The sequence below is a fragment of the Uranotaenia lowii genome, chromosome 2 (genome assembly GCF_029784155.1).
Source record: "Uranotaenia lowii strain MFRU-FL chromosome 2, ASM2978415v1, whole genome shotgun sequence".
In the NCBI taxonomy this organism is placed as follows: Eukaryota; Metazoa; Arthropoda; class Insecta; order Diptera; family Culicidae; genus Uranotaenia; species Uranotaenia lowii.
This window is the reverse complement of record NC_073692.1, coordinates 401,895,457-401,912,242: the sequence shown is the minus strand read 5'-3', so window position 1 is coordinate 401,912,242 and position 16,786 is coordinate 401,895,457. Positions and strand designations below refer to the sequence as shown.

At 39.8% G+C, this 16,786-nt stretch overlaps 1 protein-coding gene across 1 annotated transcript in view; it reads left to right on the top strand.

Moving 5' to 3' along the window:
- Positions 1-16,786, top strand: part of LOC129743537 (protein O-mannosyl-transferase Tmtc3) — a 604,084-nt gene that overhangs the window by 124,833 nt on the left and 462,465 nt on the right. Inside the window, exon 3 of the mRNA XM_055735575.1 lies at positions 11,627-11,763. Within this exon, the coding sequence (XP_055591550.1) occupies positions 11,627-11,763 (137 nt within the window). The remainder of the gene's footprint in view (positions 1-11,626; positions 11,764-16,786) is intronic.

Genomic DNA, 16,786 nt, shown 5'->3' with positions numbered 1-16,786 from the left:
CTCATGAGTCAGCCCATTCACCTACTCGCAAAGTCCATTAAACTTTGTAAACCAATTTAGAAACAGCAATCCTTCCAAGGGCGGACTAATCATCTGTCTGGGGCAATTCATCATGTTTCAAATGTTTTTTTTTTATATATTTTTTCCCACGAAGCTCGTTATTCGAATTCTAGTTCTACACATCGACCACAAACATAAAAAGGAGGACGCCGCTTCGCCTCTTAGTTTCTGTAACTTTAATCATTCCCGGTGTGGAAAACGGAGAAAAGCTTTCGGTGCTACCTTGCGTGATCCCCTGGAGCGATTTGGGGCGGATAAAAAAGTTTCCCTGTTGGATTTTTTTTTTACTTTTACACCCATATACACAAAAAGCCAGCAACACTCACGTACACATGGGCGCACTTATTCATGGCTTAGCGCCCACGCAATACCGTCGGCTCAGTTTGTTGTTGCCTAATCCGTTTTCTGGAGGCTAAAAACGATAATGCCAGCCGAGGATATTAATAGAATAAATGAGCTGTGCGGCGACGTTCTGGGTTTCTCACTCGAGTTCAACTTATTCAATCCCCTGGCCCAGAACATAGTTAGCTGAGGTACAATAACTTCTCATTCTGTCCACGAACATGACGGTTCTCGGTGTAATATGAGCTCGAAAATAATTAATGTGATCAAACTTTCGTGCCATGGGGTTGCTGCTGGTGTTGCTTCATATGTGGGAGGAAGCATTCAGTTACTTGTTGTTGAAAATGCCAAGGTCGTGTTTTGCTGGTGCTTTTAAGAGTAGATGGTGATGGTGCAATCTTGATTTTTTTTTACAAGAGCTTCAATTTTTCAAACGATATAAAATGTAAAAATTTTCAAAGGAGAGTACATATCGTAAGCTTAGGTTTCTTGATTTTTTTCAGCACCTTTCCGGGCCGGACGAATCCAGGCTATTTCATCTGAAAACCTGGCTAAATCCGGGCGCTTGGTATCAATATTATTGACCAAAATTCAGCAATATCCGGGTGAATTTAGTCAAAACCTAGGAATTACTCACCTAAAATCAAGTAAGAGAAGCTTGAAAAGAATTTATTTTCATCAATATTTTTCAGCAGCCGCCGACCGTGGGCTAGAAGATAGCGTTCAAGACTTCTAAGTCAGAGGTCATGAGATTGAGTCTCATGGCATTCATAGTACAATTACTGTGGTCTGGTGGTGTTAGCATCAATAAGATGCTAGCCATTATATCCTTGAAAGATGTACACTTTAGTCTTTAGTAGAATTTAGATATCTTCAATGAAACATAAAGTTTCACTAAGATCCTATATTTGTGAGTATGTTAAAAAAAAATTTAAAAAACCTTTCATGAATCTTTTATTAAACCTTATCGTAAGCCCTGACAAATTCAGAGGGCCCACATCAATGGTAACTTTTTTATTAGTTGATCACTCAGGTTGTTAATCATTTTTACGGATTGCATTTATAGGCACGGCGAGCAACCGCGTTCCCCCAGTATGCTTCTCTGGGTCCCTGGTTGCAACTGGTCGACTCTAGAAACTATGCACCCCTACGCCATAACCGGACCTGCAATTAAGGCTATAAACATGATGGGAGACCAACTCCACGCTTTTGCGCTCATCGGCTTACTTGTTTACAAGTCAAACTCTCTAGCATATTTACCCCGCCTCTTATTTCGATTCAAGACTAAAGGCAGAAACACAATACAGCGTCGGTCGTCGCGTCACGTCAGGGGTCAACGCTGTCGATAAGTACTAAAACGCGGACGCGACGCACCCGACGATTTTTGCATCACAATTCAGCGTCAAGAGACATCTTAGATGGAAGGCCGTGGCGGCTTGAAAAGGATTGCCACCCGAGAGAGAAAGCGCGTCTTAAGTGCTGCTTTACATAGCAGCTCAGAGAGCTGCTATCGAAAAGAAAGAGCGTGCCTCGAAGGCCGCGTGATAAAACGGCTTGAGAAAGTTTGCGAGGAGAAGCGTGCCTCGAAGGCCGAGAGAGAATGCGGCTTGAGAAAGTTTGCGAGGAGAAGCGCGTGCCTCGAAGGCCGCAAGAGCGCATCGAAGGCCGCGAGAGAAGGCGGCTTGGAAAATCTTGTCTAACAAATGAAGCGGGCCTGGAAGGCCGCGGAACTTGGCAGCGAGCCTCCGAGTGCAAGTCCACTAGATTGGAATGCATGGAGAAGCAATCAAAAGAGTAAGGCTGATGTCATGCTGAAGCTACAAGCAACGCAACGCGTTCACACGACAAACCAGCTCCCATTTGATCTCCATGGAAAAAGCGCAGACCTGTCATACTGAGCGCTTTGTAAAGCGCGACAAATCCATGGAGATCAAATGAGAGCTGGTTTGTCGTGTGAACGCGTTGCGTTGCTTGTAGCTTCAGCATGACATCAACCTAAGAGCGTACATGGTAGGTAGTCGCGTTGTATGCAGCGTTGCCAACCTTCCAGATTTTCTCTGGATCTTCCGGACTTTTTGGACTTTTGCCAGACATTTTTTTAGGTTTCCAGACTTCCAGACTTTTGTCATTTCTTCCTTACATTTCCAGACTTTTGAGTTTCGACATAAATTTTCTGACAGAACAATAAAAATTCAAAATTTTCGTTGCAAAATGGCAGGAAATGATTCTAATAAGTAATTGAAGAGTGAGGAATGCTACGAAGATGGATGTTAAACAGGAAGTAAAGCATAAAACGTAGTACCGCCGACATCACCACAATAGTCTCAGGAATGATAGTGTATAGAATGTATGGTTATTATGAAGTAATTCCCTAGACTGCAATATTGCGTGGCGTCAAAAAAAAAAAAAAGATCGTCACCTATAAAGAGTTCGCCATCCAGACTTTTGAGACTTTTCCAGACATTTTTTCAAAATCTTCCAGACATTTCTGAAAAACAGTTGGCATCGCTGGTTGTATGGCGGCTCGGAGAGAAGTTACCCAATGCTAAGCTATGCTATGCTTTGTATGAGGATTCAGAGAGTTTCACTGAGAAAGAGCACGCCTCGAAGGTCGCTTGGTATGGCAGCTCAGAAAAAGCGTGTCTTGAAGCCTGTCCGGAATCAAAGCCAGCCTAGAAGGGCACCCGGAAAAAGCGTGCATGAAATGTCGCCTTAAAAAAGCGTGCTGAGAAGGCTGCTTCAATGCCGCTTAAAACATAGCTTGTTCAAGGTCGCTCGGAAAGAGCGAACAGGAATGCCACTTATAAAAAAATCCCTTGGAAATCTGCTTGAAGAAAGCGCGCCCAGAAGGACGATTGGAAAACTGTGCCTTGGCTCAGAATGAAAAAAACCGGACCTGATACGATGTTTGAAAAGAAGAGAAGTTCCTGAAATACGTACCTAAAAGGCAGCAAAAAAAATTGTGATAGGCTGTTAACTTAAAGACGTTCCTTGAAGTTCATCGTAAAGAAGCGTGTTTAGAAGAAGGCTCGAAAATAAGAGCGCGAGAGGATCCATTGCAGAAAAAGCGTGCCTAGAAGGCCGCTCAAAAATAGTGCTTTGGTTGGAAGAAAAAGTCGACACAGTCGCTTGACCAAGCGGCTAAAAGCGCGGACGAAATACACGGCGACTTCCAAAAGGGTGTCAGAGAGGGAAAGACAGAGCCGTGGCAAGAAAGCGCACCAGGAGAGTCAATCGATCAAAGAGAACGAAAACGCGCTAAAACAAATTTGAACCGTCAATAGAGATCAAAACCTTGCATGCAGTTTGTATACCCGTTCGAAAAGGACGGTTTCAGAATCTGGCCTGACTTAAGTGCGCCTGGAAGGCCGCAAAGAAATAGCGTTCTTGGAAAGTCGATCAAAAAGCGCCTGGAAGGAAGCTAAGAAATGGTGCGCTCGAAAAGCCGCTTGACAAGAAGAAGGCTCGAAAAATGTGTAAGAATCAGTCAGAGTGCGGACTGAAGATCTAAAAGCGTACTTCGAAAGTCGCTGCATGAAAAAACCACATGAAATTTAAATCAGCTTAGAAAGTTTACTTGAATTAGTGCGTGTGATAAGGTGACTAGACAGCGTATGGCAATGTGGCTCAAATACAGCTGAAAATCGTGGTTTGAAGAGTTCTTAGAGTTACGAAAGCGAGCCTTATCTGTAACTAATACCACTCTAATACCCTGTTTGTTTTTTCCCCTCGTTCCGTGTTGCACTTAACGCGATAAAAAAAAAACAAACACAAATCGTCGGCAGTGTATTGCTACCTCAATCCCACGCTCTCTACCAAACTGACAATATTTTTGGGGCACTACCGCCCGTATGCAGTGCGACACCAGGTCAAAACCAGTGCAACACTGTCCAAATAAACAAACAAGATGACAGCACTTAGTGGTGCACCAGTAATAGCCCGAACCGCATAGTCTCGTGTTCCTACTCGACACAGCGGGAACACCTTTTTTTGTCATCTGCTGCAACAGCTGGTTTGCTGTATAGCAGTGGTTGAGGTTAAATTGGACGATCTCTATGCTCTTGGATCCTGGGGTGGTACCGTCTGCGCAGGCAGGGCATTTTGCAGTTGGTCGACTTGTGGTCGGTTTCACTGCCACTTCTGTCTTGCCCGGTGTAGTCGCACGACTTATGGTCGAACTCCGTGCACTTGAAGTACCCGTTGCTGGGGAATTGATATCGGACAGATAGACCATAGCACCTTTAGCCGCCCACGCTTAAGTGCTGCATTTGCTGATGCAACCGGAAGCTTTACCAGCCCGACCTACATTCCAGATCTGGGGGGACCAGTCCTCAAACGAACTGACATCTGGTCCGAGCGGATTTTACACTTCTCGAACAGTGCCAACCGCAGTTTCTTCTCTGTTGTGATCTCGTCAAGGTTTTTAATCCTGATGATCACTTCTTTACTGTGGGCACGTATCTCGGCCTTTTCACCAAGATTTTTGGCCGCCTTAACCGTGGAGGTTTCGCTGGAATTTCCTGCACCACGCCTAAGGGTACGAACACAGTGAGCGCGAAGCGAACTGCGAAGCGAAATATTCATTCACCGGATGAATTTCGCAAGTTCGCTTTTGAAGGCCGGCCACAGTGCACGCGAATTGCGAAGCGGTTCAACACTGAAAAAAACCTTCGGTGTTGCAAAAATTAATCACACGTGAAAAATCTTTGCAAATTAACAAAACTGTGAGCGAGGGATACGCACCGCGCAAAAAAACTAATCCACGTTAATTCCGAAAAACTCAATCAACTAGTAACAGTAGAATTTTGCAGTCTGACGCTATGAAACGCCATCTTAAAATCCAATACGGCGGCTTCCGTTCAACTTTAAAATAATTTTAATGACTGAAAATCGCAAAAAAATCTTCTAAAACTATGACATAAATATAACAAAATTTTGAAAAAAAAAACAATATAATAATAACAAATATTACGAAACGCTGACAAAACTTTAATAAAAATATGGCAATGGTGATAAAAATATCACAAAAATATTAGAAAAATATACCAAATCTATGATAAATTTGACATTGAAATGGCAAAGCCATGACCAAATTAAAAAAAAAAAACTGACAAAAATTAATAAAAGTTTACTAAATAATAACAACAAATTAGAAATAATGCCAAAACTCTAAATTAAAAACCTTGACAAATATTTGACAACATTATGGAAAATATGAAAAATGAAATAAAAATATGACAAATATAATAACTAATCAAAAATTACAAATACAGACCCCGTTCGTTTTTGGCAACACGCCCGAAAATTTTATGTTGCCAAAATCGAATGTTGCCAAAATCGAATGTTGCCAAAATCGAATGTTGCCAAAATCGAACGATTTTTTTTGTCACTTTTTTATTTTTGATTTTTAATTCAAATTAGTCAAAATTTATGTAAAACCTTATATTTGCATACAATTTTTCAATTTGACTCAATTATATTAGTTATGAGCATTAAACATGGAAAAATTTATGTTTTTACTGTTTAAAACTATCATAATTAAGCCGAATGAAAAAATTTCATGCTTATATTACGTTTTACATTAATTTTTATTTGTTTGAAATGAAAATAAAAAATAAAAAAAAGACAAAAAAACGTCTTTTTTGGATGTTGCCAAAAACGAACGGTTTTTGCTCGGATGTTGCCAAAATCAAGCGGGGTCTGTATGACAAAATTTTGAAATAAAATAACATAAATCTGGCAATACTATGACCAAAATCTTACAAATGTGATAAAAATATATGCAACAAAAGTATGAAAAAATGTTACAAAACTATGATAAAACAAAACTATGACAATTGACAAAGGTTGTCATAGTACTGTAAGATTTTTGTCATTTTATTTTAATTTTTGTCATAATTTTGTCATATTTTTGTTTGTCATATTTTTGTCATAGTTCTGTCAGATTTTTTGTTCATTTGATTGTAAGTTTTTTTTATAGTTTTGTCTTTTTTCGTTCGATTATATTCGTTTTACCACCTTCTCTTCATACTGAAAGTCTTTTCCAGTACAAATGCATTCCATGATTACTCTTGTATTTGAACTCACGGACATTGGCTTAGGAGGGAACTAACATGCCAACTGAGTTAAACATATCACAAGCCCATAGATTTGTATAGATTGTGTCATTTTTTCGTCGTATTTGCGATATATTTTTTACATATTCATCATTAATAAATTATTATTATTATTATTATATGTTTGGATTTGTCTTTTTTTTTAATTTTGTGATTTTTTTGTCGTATTTGTCATTTTTCTTACATATATTTGAAAGTATTTTGTTATATTTTTATCTTATTTTTCATAATTTTGTTAGATTATTGTCATTATTTTTGACAAATTTTTGTCATATTTTTTTCAGAACTTTGTCATATTCTAGCCATTTTGCCTTATTTTTTGTCAGATTTTTGTGATTTTATTGTAAATTTGTTGTTATTATTTTGTCATTTTTGTAAATTTATTGTCAAATATTGGTCCTTATATTAGTTCTGTCAGGTCATTTTATTATCAAATTTTGATTATAATTTTATCATAAATTTTTTTTTCTCATTTATCATAGTTTTGCCATTTCTGTGATTTTTTTCTCATATTTCTGTCTAATTTTGTAATATTTGTCATATTTTTTGGCTTAATTATTTAACCACATTTGGCGTGTTTTATTCAAAGTTTTGTCATTTGTCACTATTTTTTTGTCATATTTTTTAATTTTAGTAATAGTTATTCATATTTTCCCGCAGTTTTGTATTATTTTTGTCAATATTACTTTAGTTTTTTAACACTTGTTATATTTTTGTTTATTCTTTTCAGTGCTTTTTTGCAGTTCTCTCAAAATTTTTGTTGAATTTTTGTCAGTAATTTTTCATCTACTTTTTTATCCCTTTTACTCATTTCTTATATTGTGGATGGACCTTACGATTTTCAGTTATTTATTGCATTTCCAATTAAGCGGAAACCGCCATCTTGTATTTCAAAATGGCGTCGGACAGCCAAATTCGACTTCTACTTATTGAGTACTTTCATCCAATGCCCATATTGTGGGAGTTTCATGTGCTTTTCAGTCACTTCCAGCATTTTAAAGTTGAGTGAAAGAGGCCATATTGGATTTCAAGGTGGCGTCGGATAACAAATTCCAACTTTTATCCGTTCAGCCCCTTCACCCTATACACATATTGTGGGGCTTTCATGCCACCGGTCGTTTATTGCCAGTTATAATTTGTTTCAATAGAAAAAGACTGAAACCGCGTTTGTTTCGAAAATCCGCGCTAAAAACCGTGCATTTTTCATTACCAAAACAGAAACGGCAATGATAATTAAATAAATAAACTTTTGAAAAATTTTTTTTTGATAAATCATTTTACGATAAAAAATATCCGAGAGAATATTTTCAGTGTATGTCCGGATGAACAGGATGAATTCGCGCGATCCAGCCGGGTCTTCGCACGAAAATTCGCTTGCACTGTGGCCGGTCGATGTTTTTTTCAACGTGTTTCAAAGAGAAGCGGTTTTTCGCGCGAATTGGAAATTCGCTTCGCACTTCGCACCGCGCTCACTGTGAATTCGACCTAAGTTCCAGGATCATTTCGCCGGTGTGTGTTCGACGGATTCTCCGGATGTTATCGCCGAGATCGGCGAGGTTCACGTCTGTACGCATCTGTCTTAGGACATCTTCGTACGTATCCTCGGGTGCCTTGATGACATACAATCGCCTCTCCACTCTCCCTGACGTGACGTTTGCGTCGTTGGGGCCGGGGTTTGGCTTTTCTCGTCTCCTCATCCCTGGGCCTCCCCTTTTTGCGTGATACCGTCTGCCACCCGGAAATCGTGCTCGTGCACTTGCATTACCTGGAAGGTCTTTTTCCCTTTTTTTCGGGCTGGCCGCAAGGTCCTGCCGGACAGACGGATCCTGGGCTCTTTTCTTTGGGTCCCTGCATCTTAGTTCATCTGGGACCCTCTCTTGCGTTTGCCGTTACCGGCATTGGCTTGCTTTTCACGTATTTCCTTGTGGATGTTGGACTTCCCCTTCACACATTGCACAAGATCAGCGATGTCAGCCATGGCCGCCACTAGTTCCACTGGGGCTCCCGGGTCTTGTTGTTCCGGAGAACTTCGCAGTTCTTCCAGCGCTTGGTGTACGGCTACGTATGGGTCCGCGCGCACCTCGGTCGGTGTTACCACCGAATCCGCCGTCGGGTTCACCGGGTTGGCAGGTTGCCTAACCGATGAGCACCTGAGGCCACTCTCACCGAAGAAGTCTGGCTTTCGCCATTCTCCGTTCCATCATCTTTACGTTTTTTATGTATCCCCCGAGTAGCAAGGTAAAAAATAAGGACAACTGGGTAAGTGGCCTGTTTAGTGCAGTAAAGACTGGAATACTGTGAGGTAAGTCCTGTTGCCCCACAGGCTACTGTTAGAGACTGACGTAATTTTATGACCCACCAGCCATTTTGGCTCATCGGCATGGTCTAGCATCACACCTTGGCCAAATGGAGTCGGTTTCCTATAGAGAATCAATGGTCATAATCAATGCTCGTTTGCGAGGGTCTGCAAAAGGGGGGGGGGGGGGGGTGTAGTTCTCTCGGCCGTATATCTGCAGTAACGTAGATACGTTTCCACCCTGCACCACGGGGAGGTGGCAGTACTTCGCAGAGCACCGTCTTGACGTTGCCGTACAGGTGTTCATCGCAGTGCTGCTTCTACCTTTTGATTACCTCACTATTGCCCGTCAGGATGCCTCCGTCCTTATCCCGGCACATTTCGGATGCTGCAAGAAGCCGTTACGGGATCCGTTGAGCTTCTGATAGAATTTTTCTAGCAACGACGTAGCTGCTCCAGCTCCTCCTCCTCCAGCGCTTTTTCTTCTGGAAAATTCGGACTCGCTGCCTCTTCCGCTGTCGGGGATTTTCCACGTTTCGACAAGTGCTTTTATGCACTCATGCCACCCGCACGGCGTTCTGTTCGTCAATCACCCTCGTTGAACCATCGAATTTGTTCCACATGCCCGAGGATCTACACGTTGTACTACACTCGCGACGGCCGAACTCCACGATGTTTACACCGCGGCGATTGATCCGGACTGATTAACCGCGTGGAAAATGAAAACAATAACAGAGAGTCGCAAGTGAGAGAGAACGTCAATTCGCAATGTTCTAGAATCAACGAAGAGTGAATTCGTAGTACCTCACTGGAATTGTTGCTAGTTGAACAGATTGAAGTGTTGCAAATATGACGGATGGATAATCCAAGCATATATAAATCACTATTACTTGATACATGACTTGACGAAAAATTTTTTTTTTAAATTGTCAGTTTTCGACGCAAATAGAATTCTATTTTATTTGATATCACAACAGGTTTGAATTCCTCCTCCTGGCTGACCTGAGTGTTAAAATTCCTAGCTGCGCGTAGTATTCATATTTGTCGGCATCGGTACTTCCAAGGTGAGGGATGTGCACGTTAATTATGCCAATGTTGAAGAAGCGGTTCCGTGCTTTCGCATATATCCCATCACATGAAGAACAAATGAATGGATTTATTTTTCCGGTACCACATTTTTGTCCAATCTTTTTCCTTTAATGCATTCGGTTTAATCTCGAAAAGCGATTGAAATTTCAATTCTTTCACTCAAATAATGTTCCCTCTGACTCGGAAGTGAAATTGAACAGCTCTCTTGCAAGTCGATGTCCAGCACGAAATCAGAAGAAGAAGACGAAGAAAAAAAAACATGGAAAAGTAAAATCATTGATGAAAGCCGAACAAATGAGCAGTCTCCCTATACACGACGAAGAACCATTTATCAACAGGCACTTTTTAATTCAATCTGCCGCCTTGCCTTGCCCACTTTGGGATTATCAGTCAAAGGCAAAAATTCACAGCTTTCTGAGGGAGGGAAGCACCATCGTTCACACTTCCTTACCCAGGACTCCCTGGAAGATCTAGACCCGAGGAAAAATAATAGGTCCAGGGGCAGGGATAAACTCGAAGCGACAATTCGATTATCTTCTTTTCAGAAAATCATCCCCCCATTCCACCTACGATTTCTCTGAGGCCATATCGACAGACAAACAACTTTCGGCAAACATGGGCCCAAAATGAGGAGGACTTTTTTTTGCTTCATCTTATTCTTACTTTAAAGTTAGTTAAGTTGATGATGGGTGGTTTGGAAAAGCCAAGCAACAACGAACGGAAGGCTGTGATGATGGTTTCTCCGAAATTTCAGTGATGCCTTTCGGAGGGAGGCCAAATCGATACCGATCCAAAGTGGCTTTGAAATCTATCTGCAGATTTTCCAGATATCTGCTTCCGGTTTTTGTGCGAGCAACAGCAGCATTATCGACTGACTGCCGATGGGATCTGGTGCTTTCGGTGGCTCTGGAGGCTTCTGCTCACTTTTTGGAGGGAAAAAACGAGGAGAGGTGCCGGATTTTGCTTGTATTATTATCTATTAGATTAGCCTCGTTTCCTCTCACTTTAGGAGCTGGAAGAGAAAAAAATGGAATATTCGCTGCCTTCATTCGGGGGTGAAAATTGGGTCAGCAAAAGTTTTCTCGCACGTTTAGATCCGAGATAAAAGGCATAGAGGGAATGTAAAAATCTTCGGGAAGAATAGAAATGCGAATTCATGCTTTTTCATCCAATCAATTGAAGTGTCAAAAGCACAACCTTAAATTGAAAATTTTGACAATAGATGTTGTATGGATGGCATTTCCAAAAAAGAGATGATACGTTGAAAAGTCCAATTCCTAAAACCGTGTTGAAGAAATGTTTCGAAACATTCAATCTTGTCAGGCGTTTCCGAAGTTGAAGTTGAAATATTCCCTTTTTATTGCGGTTGTAAGCTCCAGGGAAAATCCATCCTTTCCACGCGTTTATTTAAGTACACTCAGAAAGGCCATCAACTTGCGGAAGACCCGAAAGAGTCCCCACACAAAACGGATCTCATAAATTATTCCCATGCGATTTATTAATTTTAGTTTTTCCTGGTGATTCCCGAAAGCCATTTGTCGGAAGCCATCCAAGAGAGAGAAAGCGAGGGAAAAGCGAACAAAAAATTACATTTCCATCACTTTTTATAGCCTTCATCCCCCCATTCTCCTCGGTCCGAATATTGTACAATATGAATGTGTGAGTGCGGTTTCTTCATTATAGCAATTTTCTTCTCTTTCCTTCCGTCGAATATTTTTCGCAGGAACAAAGCCATAAATCATACCGGCCCCTGTGTGTGCTCACATTCCGTTGGAACTATCTGCTGCACGGGCTGGAGCCGGCCGGCTATCATCTGGTCAACATGGTCCTGCACACGGTCGTCTCGCTCATGTACTTCCGGTAAGTTGGAATTTTCATGTTTAAAAATATTTGAGTCTAAAATATAAAGATTGGCCACTTTACAGCAAATGAGATATAAAATTTACCACATTAACTATCATTTACCAATTTTAAATGGCATACTATTGAAACCCCCTCTGTACCGTCGAGAGATAAACTGGACGCTACGTTGTGTGATTTGCAATGGATTTTTCAGATGTTTCAAAAACAAATCGATTCATAAAAAGTAAAAAGCATCTTTCAGTAATTTTCATACTATTTTCATGATTTTATTATAAAGAGAGATCCAATAAATTTCATATATAGGAATCCAGAATTTTAAAAATTAAAACACAATTTTAAAAAATATGAAGTATACTATCTAGTTTTTATAATAAAAAATCTTTGAAAATCCCTGAAAATAGGTAAAGAGTTCAAAAAAGGACACTTTCGGTCACGATTAACGATTTTCAATGTAAACCAATCAATTAACGTGCAAATTTTCATAAAGGCATGATTAGAGACTATATTGAGCATTTCAAACATTTTTGTTAGATTTTGGAAAATAAGCTGCAAATAAACACTTCTGCTCAGAAATGTGCTTATGAGAAAAAAAAATTTAGATATTCATAACAGAAGCTAAGGTTTTTATTTGAATCGTTTAAAATCCCTTATGTTTTTTCATTTTTTTATTTAAAATAAAATATTAAATCAGGTTTTCAATGTTTTTTCGAGAAATCTAGCTTTTATCTGGAATTTTGGATCTAGGTCCAATAAATGGTACAAGTTCAGTAACAAAATAGGAACAGTAGGTTCGAAGTAGAGAATTTAGGTAATTCATATTTTTCAGAATCTATCAAAAACGGCGAAACCAAGAATAAAAATTCTCATAGAAACTTCGAATGGGTTTTCTGAAAACCATATAAATCTCGCCCATGTTTGGGAAAAACATAATTTTATGTTAACCGCAGCTTAAACGGTTCACAGTAGGGCAACTAACTCTAATGGTCACATTTTTGGCATCATTTTTCTACCACATTTTTCGTTTTTAATTCTAAAATCTATCATTCGCTACTTTTTCGGTTATCACATTTTTGTCATAGTTCTTAAAATTTTTAATTGTTATTTGATTATAAAATTTAAGTCATTGTTTTTTTTCATATTTTTGTCGTTTTGTCTCATTTTTTATAAAATTGGAAGAAGTGCTTTTTCAGATTTTTTAAAATTTTTGTTTAATTTTTCAAAAACAGTCATTGTTCATCTACATTTTAAGCCCTTCAATTCAATATTCATTTTTTTGGGGGTTCATGCAATTTCCAGTTATCTACAACATTTTTAAGTCAAGTGGAAGCCGCCATCTTGAATTTAAAGACGGCATCGAACAACGAATTACAACTTTTATCCGTTCAGCCTATACACAATTTGTGGGTGTTTCATGCCACCGATCGTTTATTGCCAGTTCCAATTTATTTCCGTTGAATTAGACAGATACCGCGCTAAAATAACCGCTCATTTTTCAGAACCATCAAAGAAACCGTAATGATAATTGAATGAACAAAATTTTGAATAACGATTTTTGGAGAAATTATAATTTGTTATAAAAAATACCCTAAAGAATATCTGAAGGAACTCTGGATGAATTCACGCGAAAAATCTTTTGTCCTCGACCTTAGTCCTTAAGCTTCATGCTTTCTTTTCATTTGATTTCTCAATTGAGGTGTTTTAATACCTAGTTAAAAAACCTAACATTCTTAGTTAAAAAAAAGTCTATAGTTTGTTTAGTTGACATTGAAAAAATAAATCAAAGAACACATTTATCATAAATCTTTAGCAAACTAAAAGCCTTCTTCTTTCATTTTTTATCAAAATGTTTTCAAATTTTCAAGTCTCAAAAGGATACAAGTAAAAACGGTTAGATTGTCGTCTTAAGACTGTCGTCTGAAGATTGTCGTCTGAAGACTGTCGTTTGAAGACTAACGTCTGAAGAGTGTCGTCTGCAAAGTGTCGTCTGAAGAGTGTCGTCTGAAGACTGTCGTCTAAAGACTGTCGTCTGAAGACTGTCGTCTGAAGACTGCCGTCTGGAAACTGGCCTCTGTAGACTATCGTCTCAAGTAAAACTGTCATATGAAGACTCTCGCCTGAAGACTGCCGTCTGAAGGCTGTCGTTTGAAGACTGTCGTCTGACAACTGTCGTCTGAAGACTGCCGTCTGAAGACTGTCGTCTGAAGACTGTCGCCTGAAGACTGTTGTCTGAAAACTGTAATCTGAAGACTGTCGTCTTAATACTGTCGTCTGAAGACTGTCGTCTGAAGACTGTCATCTGAAGACTGTCGTCTAAAAACTGTCGTCTGCAGACTGTCGTCTGAAGACCATCGTCTGAAGACTGTCGTCTGAAGAATTTCGTCTGAAGACTTTCGTCTGGAAACTGTCGTCTGAAAACTGTCGTTTGAAGACTGACGTCTGAAGATTGTCAGCTGAAGACATTTGTCTGAAGACTGTCATCTTAAGACTGTCGTCTTAAGACAGTAGTCCGAAGACTGTCGTCTGAAGACTTTCGTCTGAAAACTATCGTCTGATGACTGTCGTTTGAAGACTGTCGTCTGAAGACTGTCGTCTGAAGACTGTCGTCTGAAGACTGTCGTCTGAAGACTGTCGCCTGAAAACTGTCATCTGAAGAATGTCGTCTGAAGAATGTCGTCTGAAGACTGTCGTCTGAAGACATTTGTCTGAAGACTGTCGTCTTAAGACTGTCGACTTAAGACTGTAGCCTGAAGACATTAGTCTGAAGACTGTCATCTGAAGATTTTCGTGTGAAGACTGTCGTCTGAAGATTGTCGGCTGAAGACATTTGTCTGAAGATTGTCATCTTAAGACTGTCGTTTTAAGACTGTAGTCTGAAGACAGTAGTCTGAAGACTGTCGTCTGAAGACTGTTGTCTGAAGACTGTCGTCTGAAGACTGTTGTCTGAAGACTGTCGTCTGAAGACTGTTGTCTTGAGACTTTCGTCTGAAAATTGGCGTCTGAAGATTGTCGTCTTGAAACTGTCGTTTGAACACGGTCGTCTGAAGACTGACGTCTGAATATTCTCCTCTGTAGCTTGTCCTCTGTAGATTGTTGCCTGAAGACTGTCATTTGAAGACTGTCGTCTGAAGACTGTCGTCTGAAGACTGTCGTCTGAAGATTGTCGTCTGAAGACTGTCGTCTGAAGACTGTCGTCTGAAGACTGTCGTCTGAAGACTGTCGTCTCAAGACTGTCGCCTGAGGGCTGTCTTCTGAAAACTGTTGGCTGAAGACTGTAGTCTGAAGACATTAGTCTGAAGACTGTAGTTTGAAGACATTAGTCTGAAGACTGTCATCTGAAGATTTTCGTCTGAAGACTTTCGTCTGAAGACTTTCGTCTGGAAACTGTCGTCTGAAAACTGTCGTTTGAAGACTGTCGTCTGAAGATTGTCAGCTGAAGACATTTGTCTGAAGACTGTCATCTTAAGACTGTCGTCTGAAGACTGTAGTCTAAAAACAGTAGTCCGAAGACTGTCGTCTGAAGACTTTCATCTGAAGACTTTCGTCTGAAAACTATCGTCTGAAAACTGTCGTCTGAAGACTGTCGTCTGAAGACTGTCGTCTGAAGACTGTCGTCTGAAGACTGTCGTCTGAAGACTGTCGTTTGAAGACTGTCGTCTGAAGACTGTCGTCTGAAGACTGTCGTCTGAAGACTGTCGTCTGAAGACTGTCGTCTGAAGACTGTCGTCTGAAGACTGTCCTCTGATGACTGTAGTCTGAAGACATTAGTCTGAAGACTGTCATCTGAAGATATTCGTGTGAAGACTGTCGTCTGAAGATTGTCGGCTAAAGACATTTGTCTGAAGACTGTCATCTTAAGACTGTCGTATTAAGACTGTAGTCTGAAAACAGTAGTCTGAAGACTGTTGTCTGAAGACTGTTGTCTTGAGACTTTCGTCTGAAAATTGGCGTTTGAAGATTGTCGTCTTGAAACTGTCGTTTGAACACGGTCGTCTGAAGACTGTCGTCTGAATATTCTCCTCTGTAGCTTGTCCTCTGTAGATTGTTGCCTGAAGACTGTCGTTTGAAGACTGTCGTTTGAAGACTGTCGTCTGAAGACTGTCGTCTCAAAACTGTCGCCTGAGGACTGTCGTCTGAAAACTGTTGGCTGAAGACTGTAGTCTGAAGACATTAGTCTGAAGACTGTCATCTGAAGATTTTCTTCTGAAGACTTACGTCTGAAGACTGCCGTCTGAAGACTTTCGTATGAAGATTCTCCTGTCATTTGAAAACTGTCGGCTGAAAACTATCATCTGAAGACTGTCGTCTAAAAACTGGTGTTGAAAGCTGTCGACTGATTTTGATTCGAAATTCGTATATTTAAAAAGGGTGCTATCCATAATCCCGATAAGGCACCCTACTTATCGTCTGAAGACTGTTGTCTAAAATTTATCGTCTGAAGATTGTCGTCTTGAATTCTGTCATAAAATGAATGTAATACTGTGTAAAACTATCGTCTTTATACTATCGTCTGTAGGCAGCCGTCTAAAGTCTGTCGCTTTTTTCCAATTTAGGGAATTTTCGGGTTTTTTCCACTTAAAACTTTTTCCATAATTTCAAAGTATTATATTGACTGGATTGAACGAATGTCTGAAATTCATCAGTCAATCATCATAAGTATGAAACGTTATTCAACATTTTCAAATTAATAGAACTTCCGCCTGATGCTACGATTCTCTGCTGAGGTCATGACTCGACCAACCCATTAATTAGAATTTCGAAACAATTTTCCTTTGTTACGCTGAGTAATGTTCATTTAACTATTCAATATTTTTATCAACATTTATCAAGCTCGACCCTGATTTGCGAAATCATAAATGGTAATCTAATGTCAATAATCTAATTATTTTATCAACTCATTCGTGAAATGGCCCCTCTCAAATAAATAAAACTAACTAACCCAATTGTGCGTACCTGTACGTATGTGCGTTTTTTCAATAAAAGTAATTCATCTAAATTATGCACAGCCAAATAGGTTTAATTA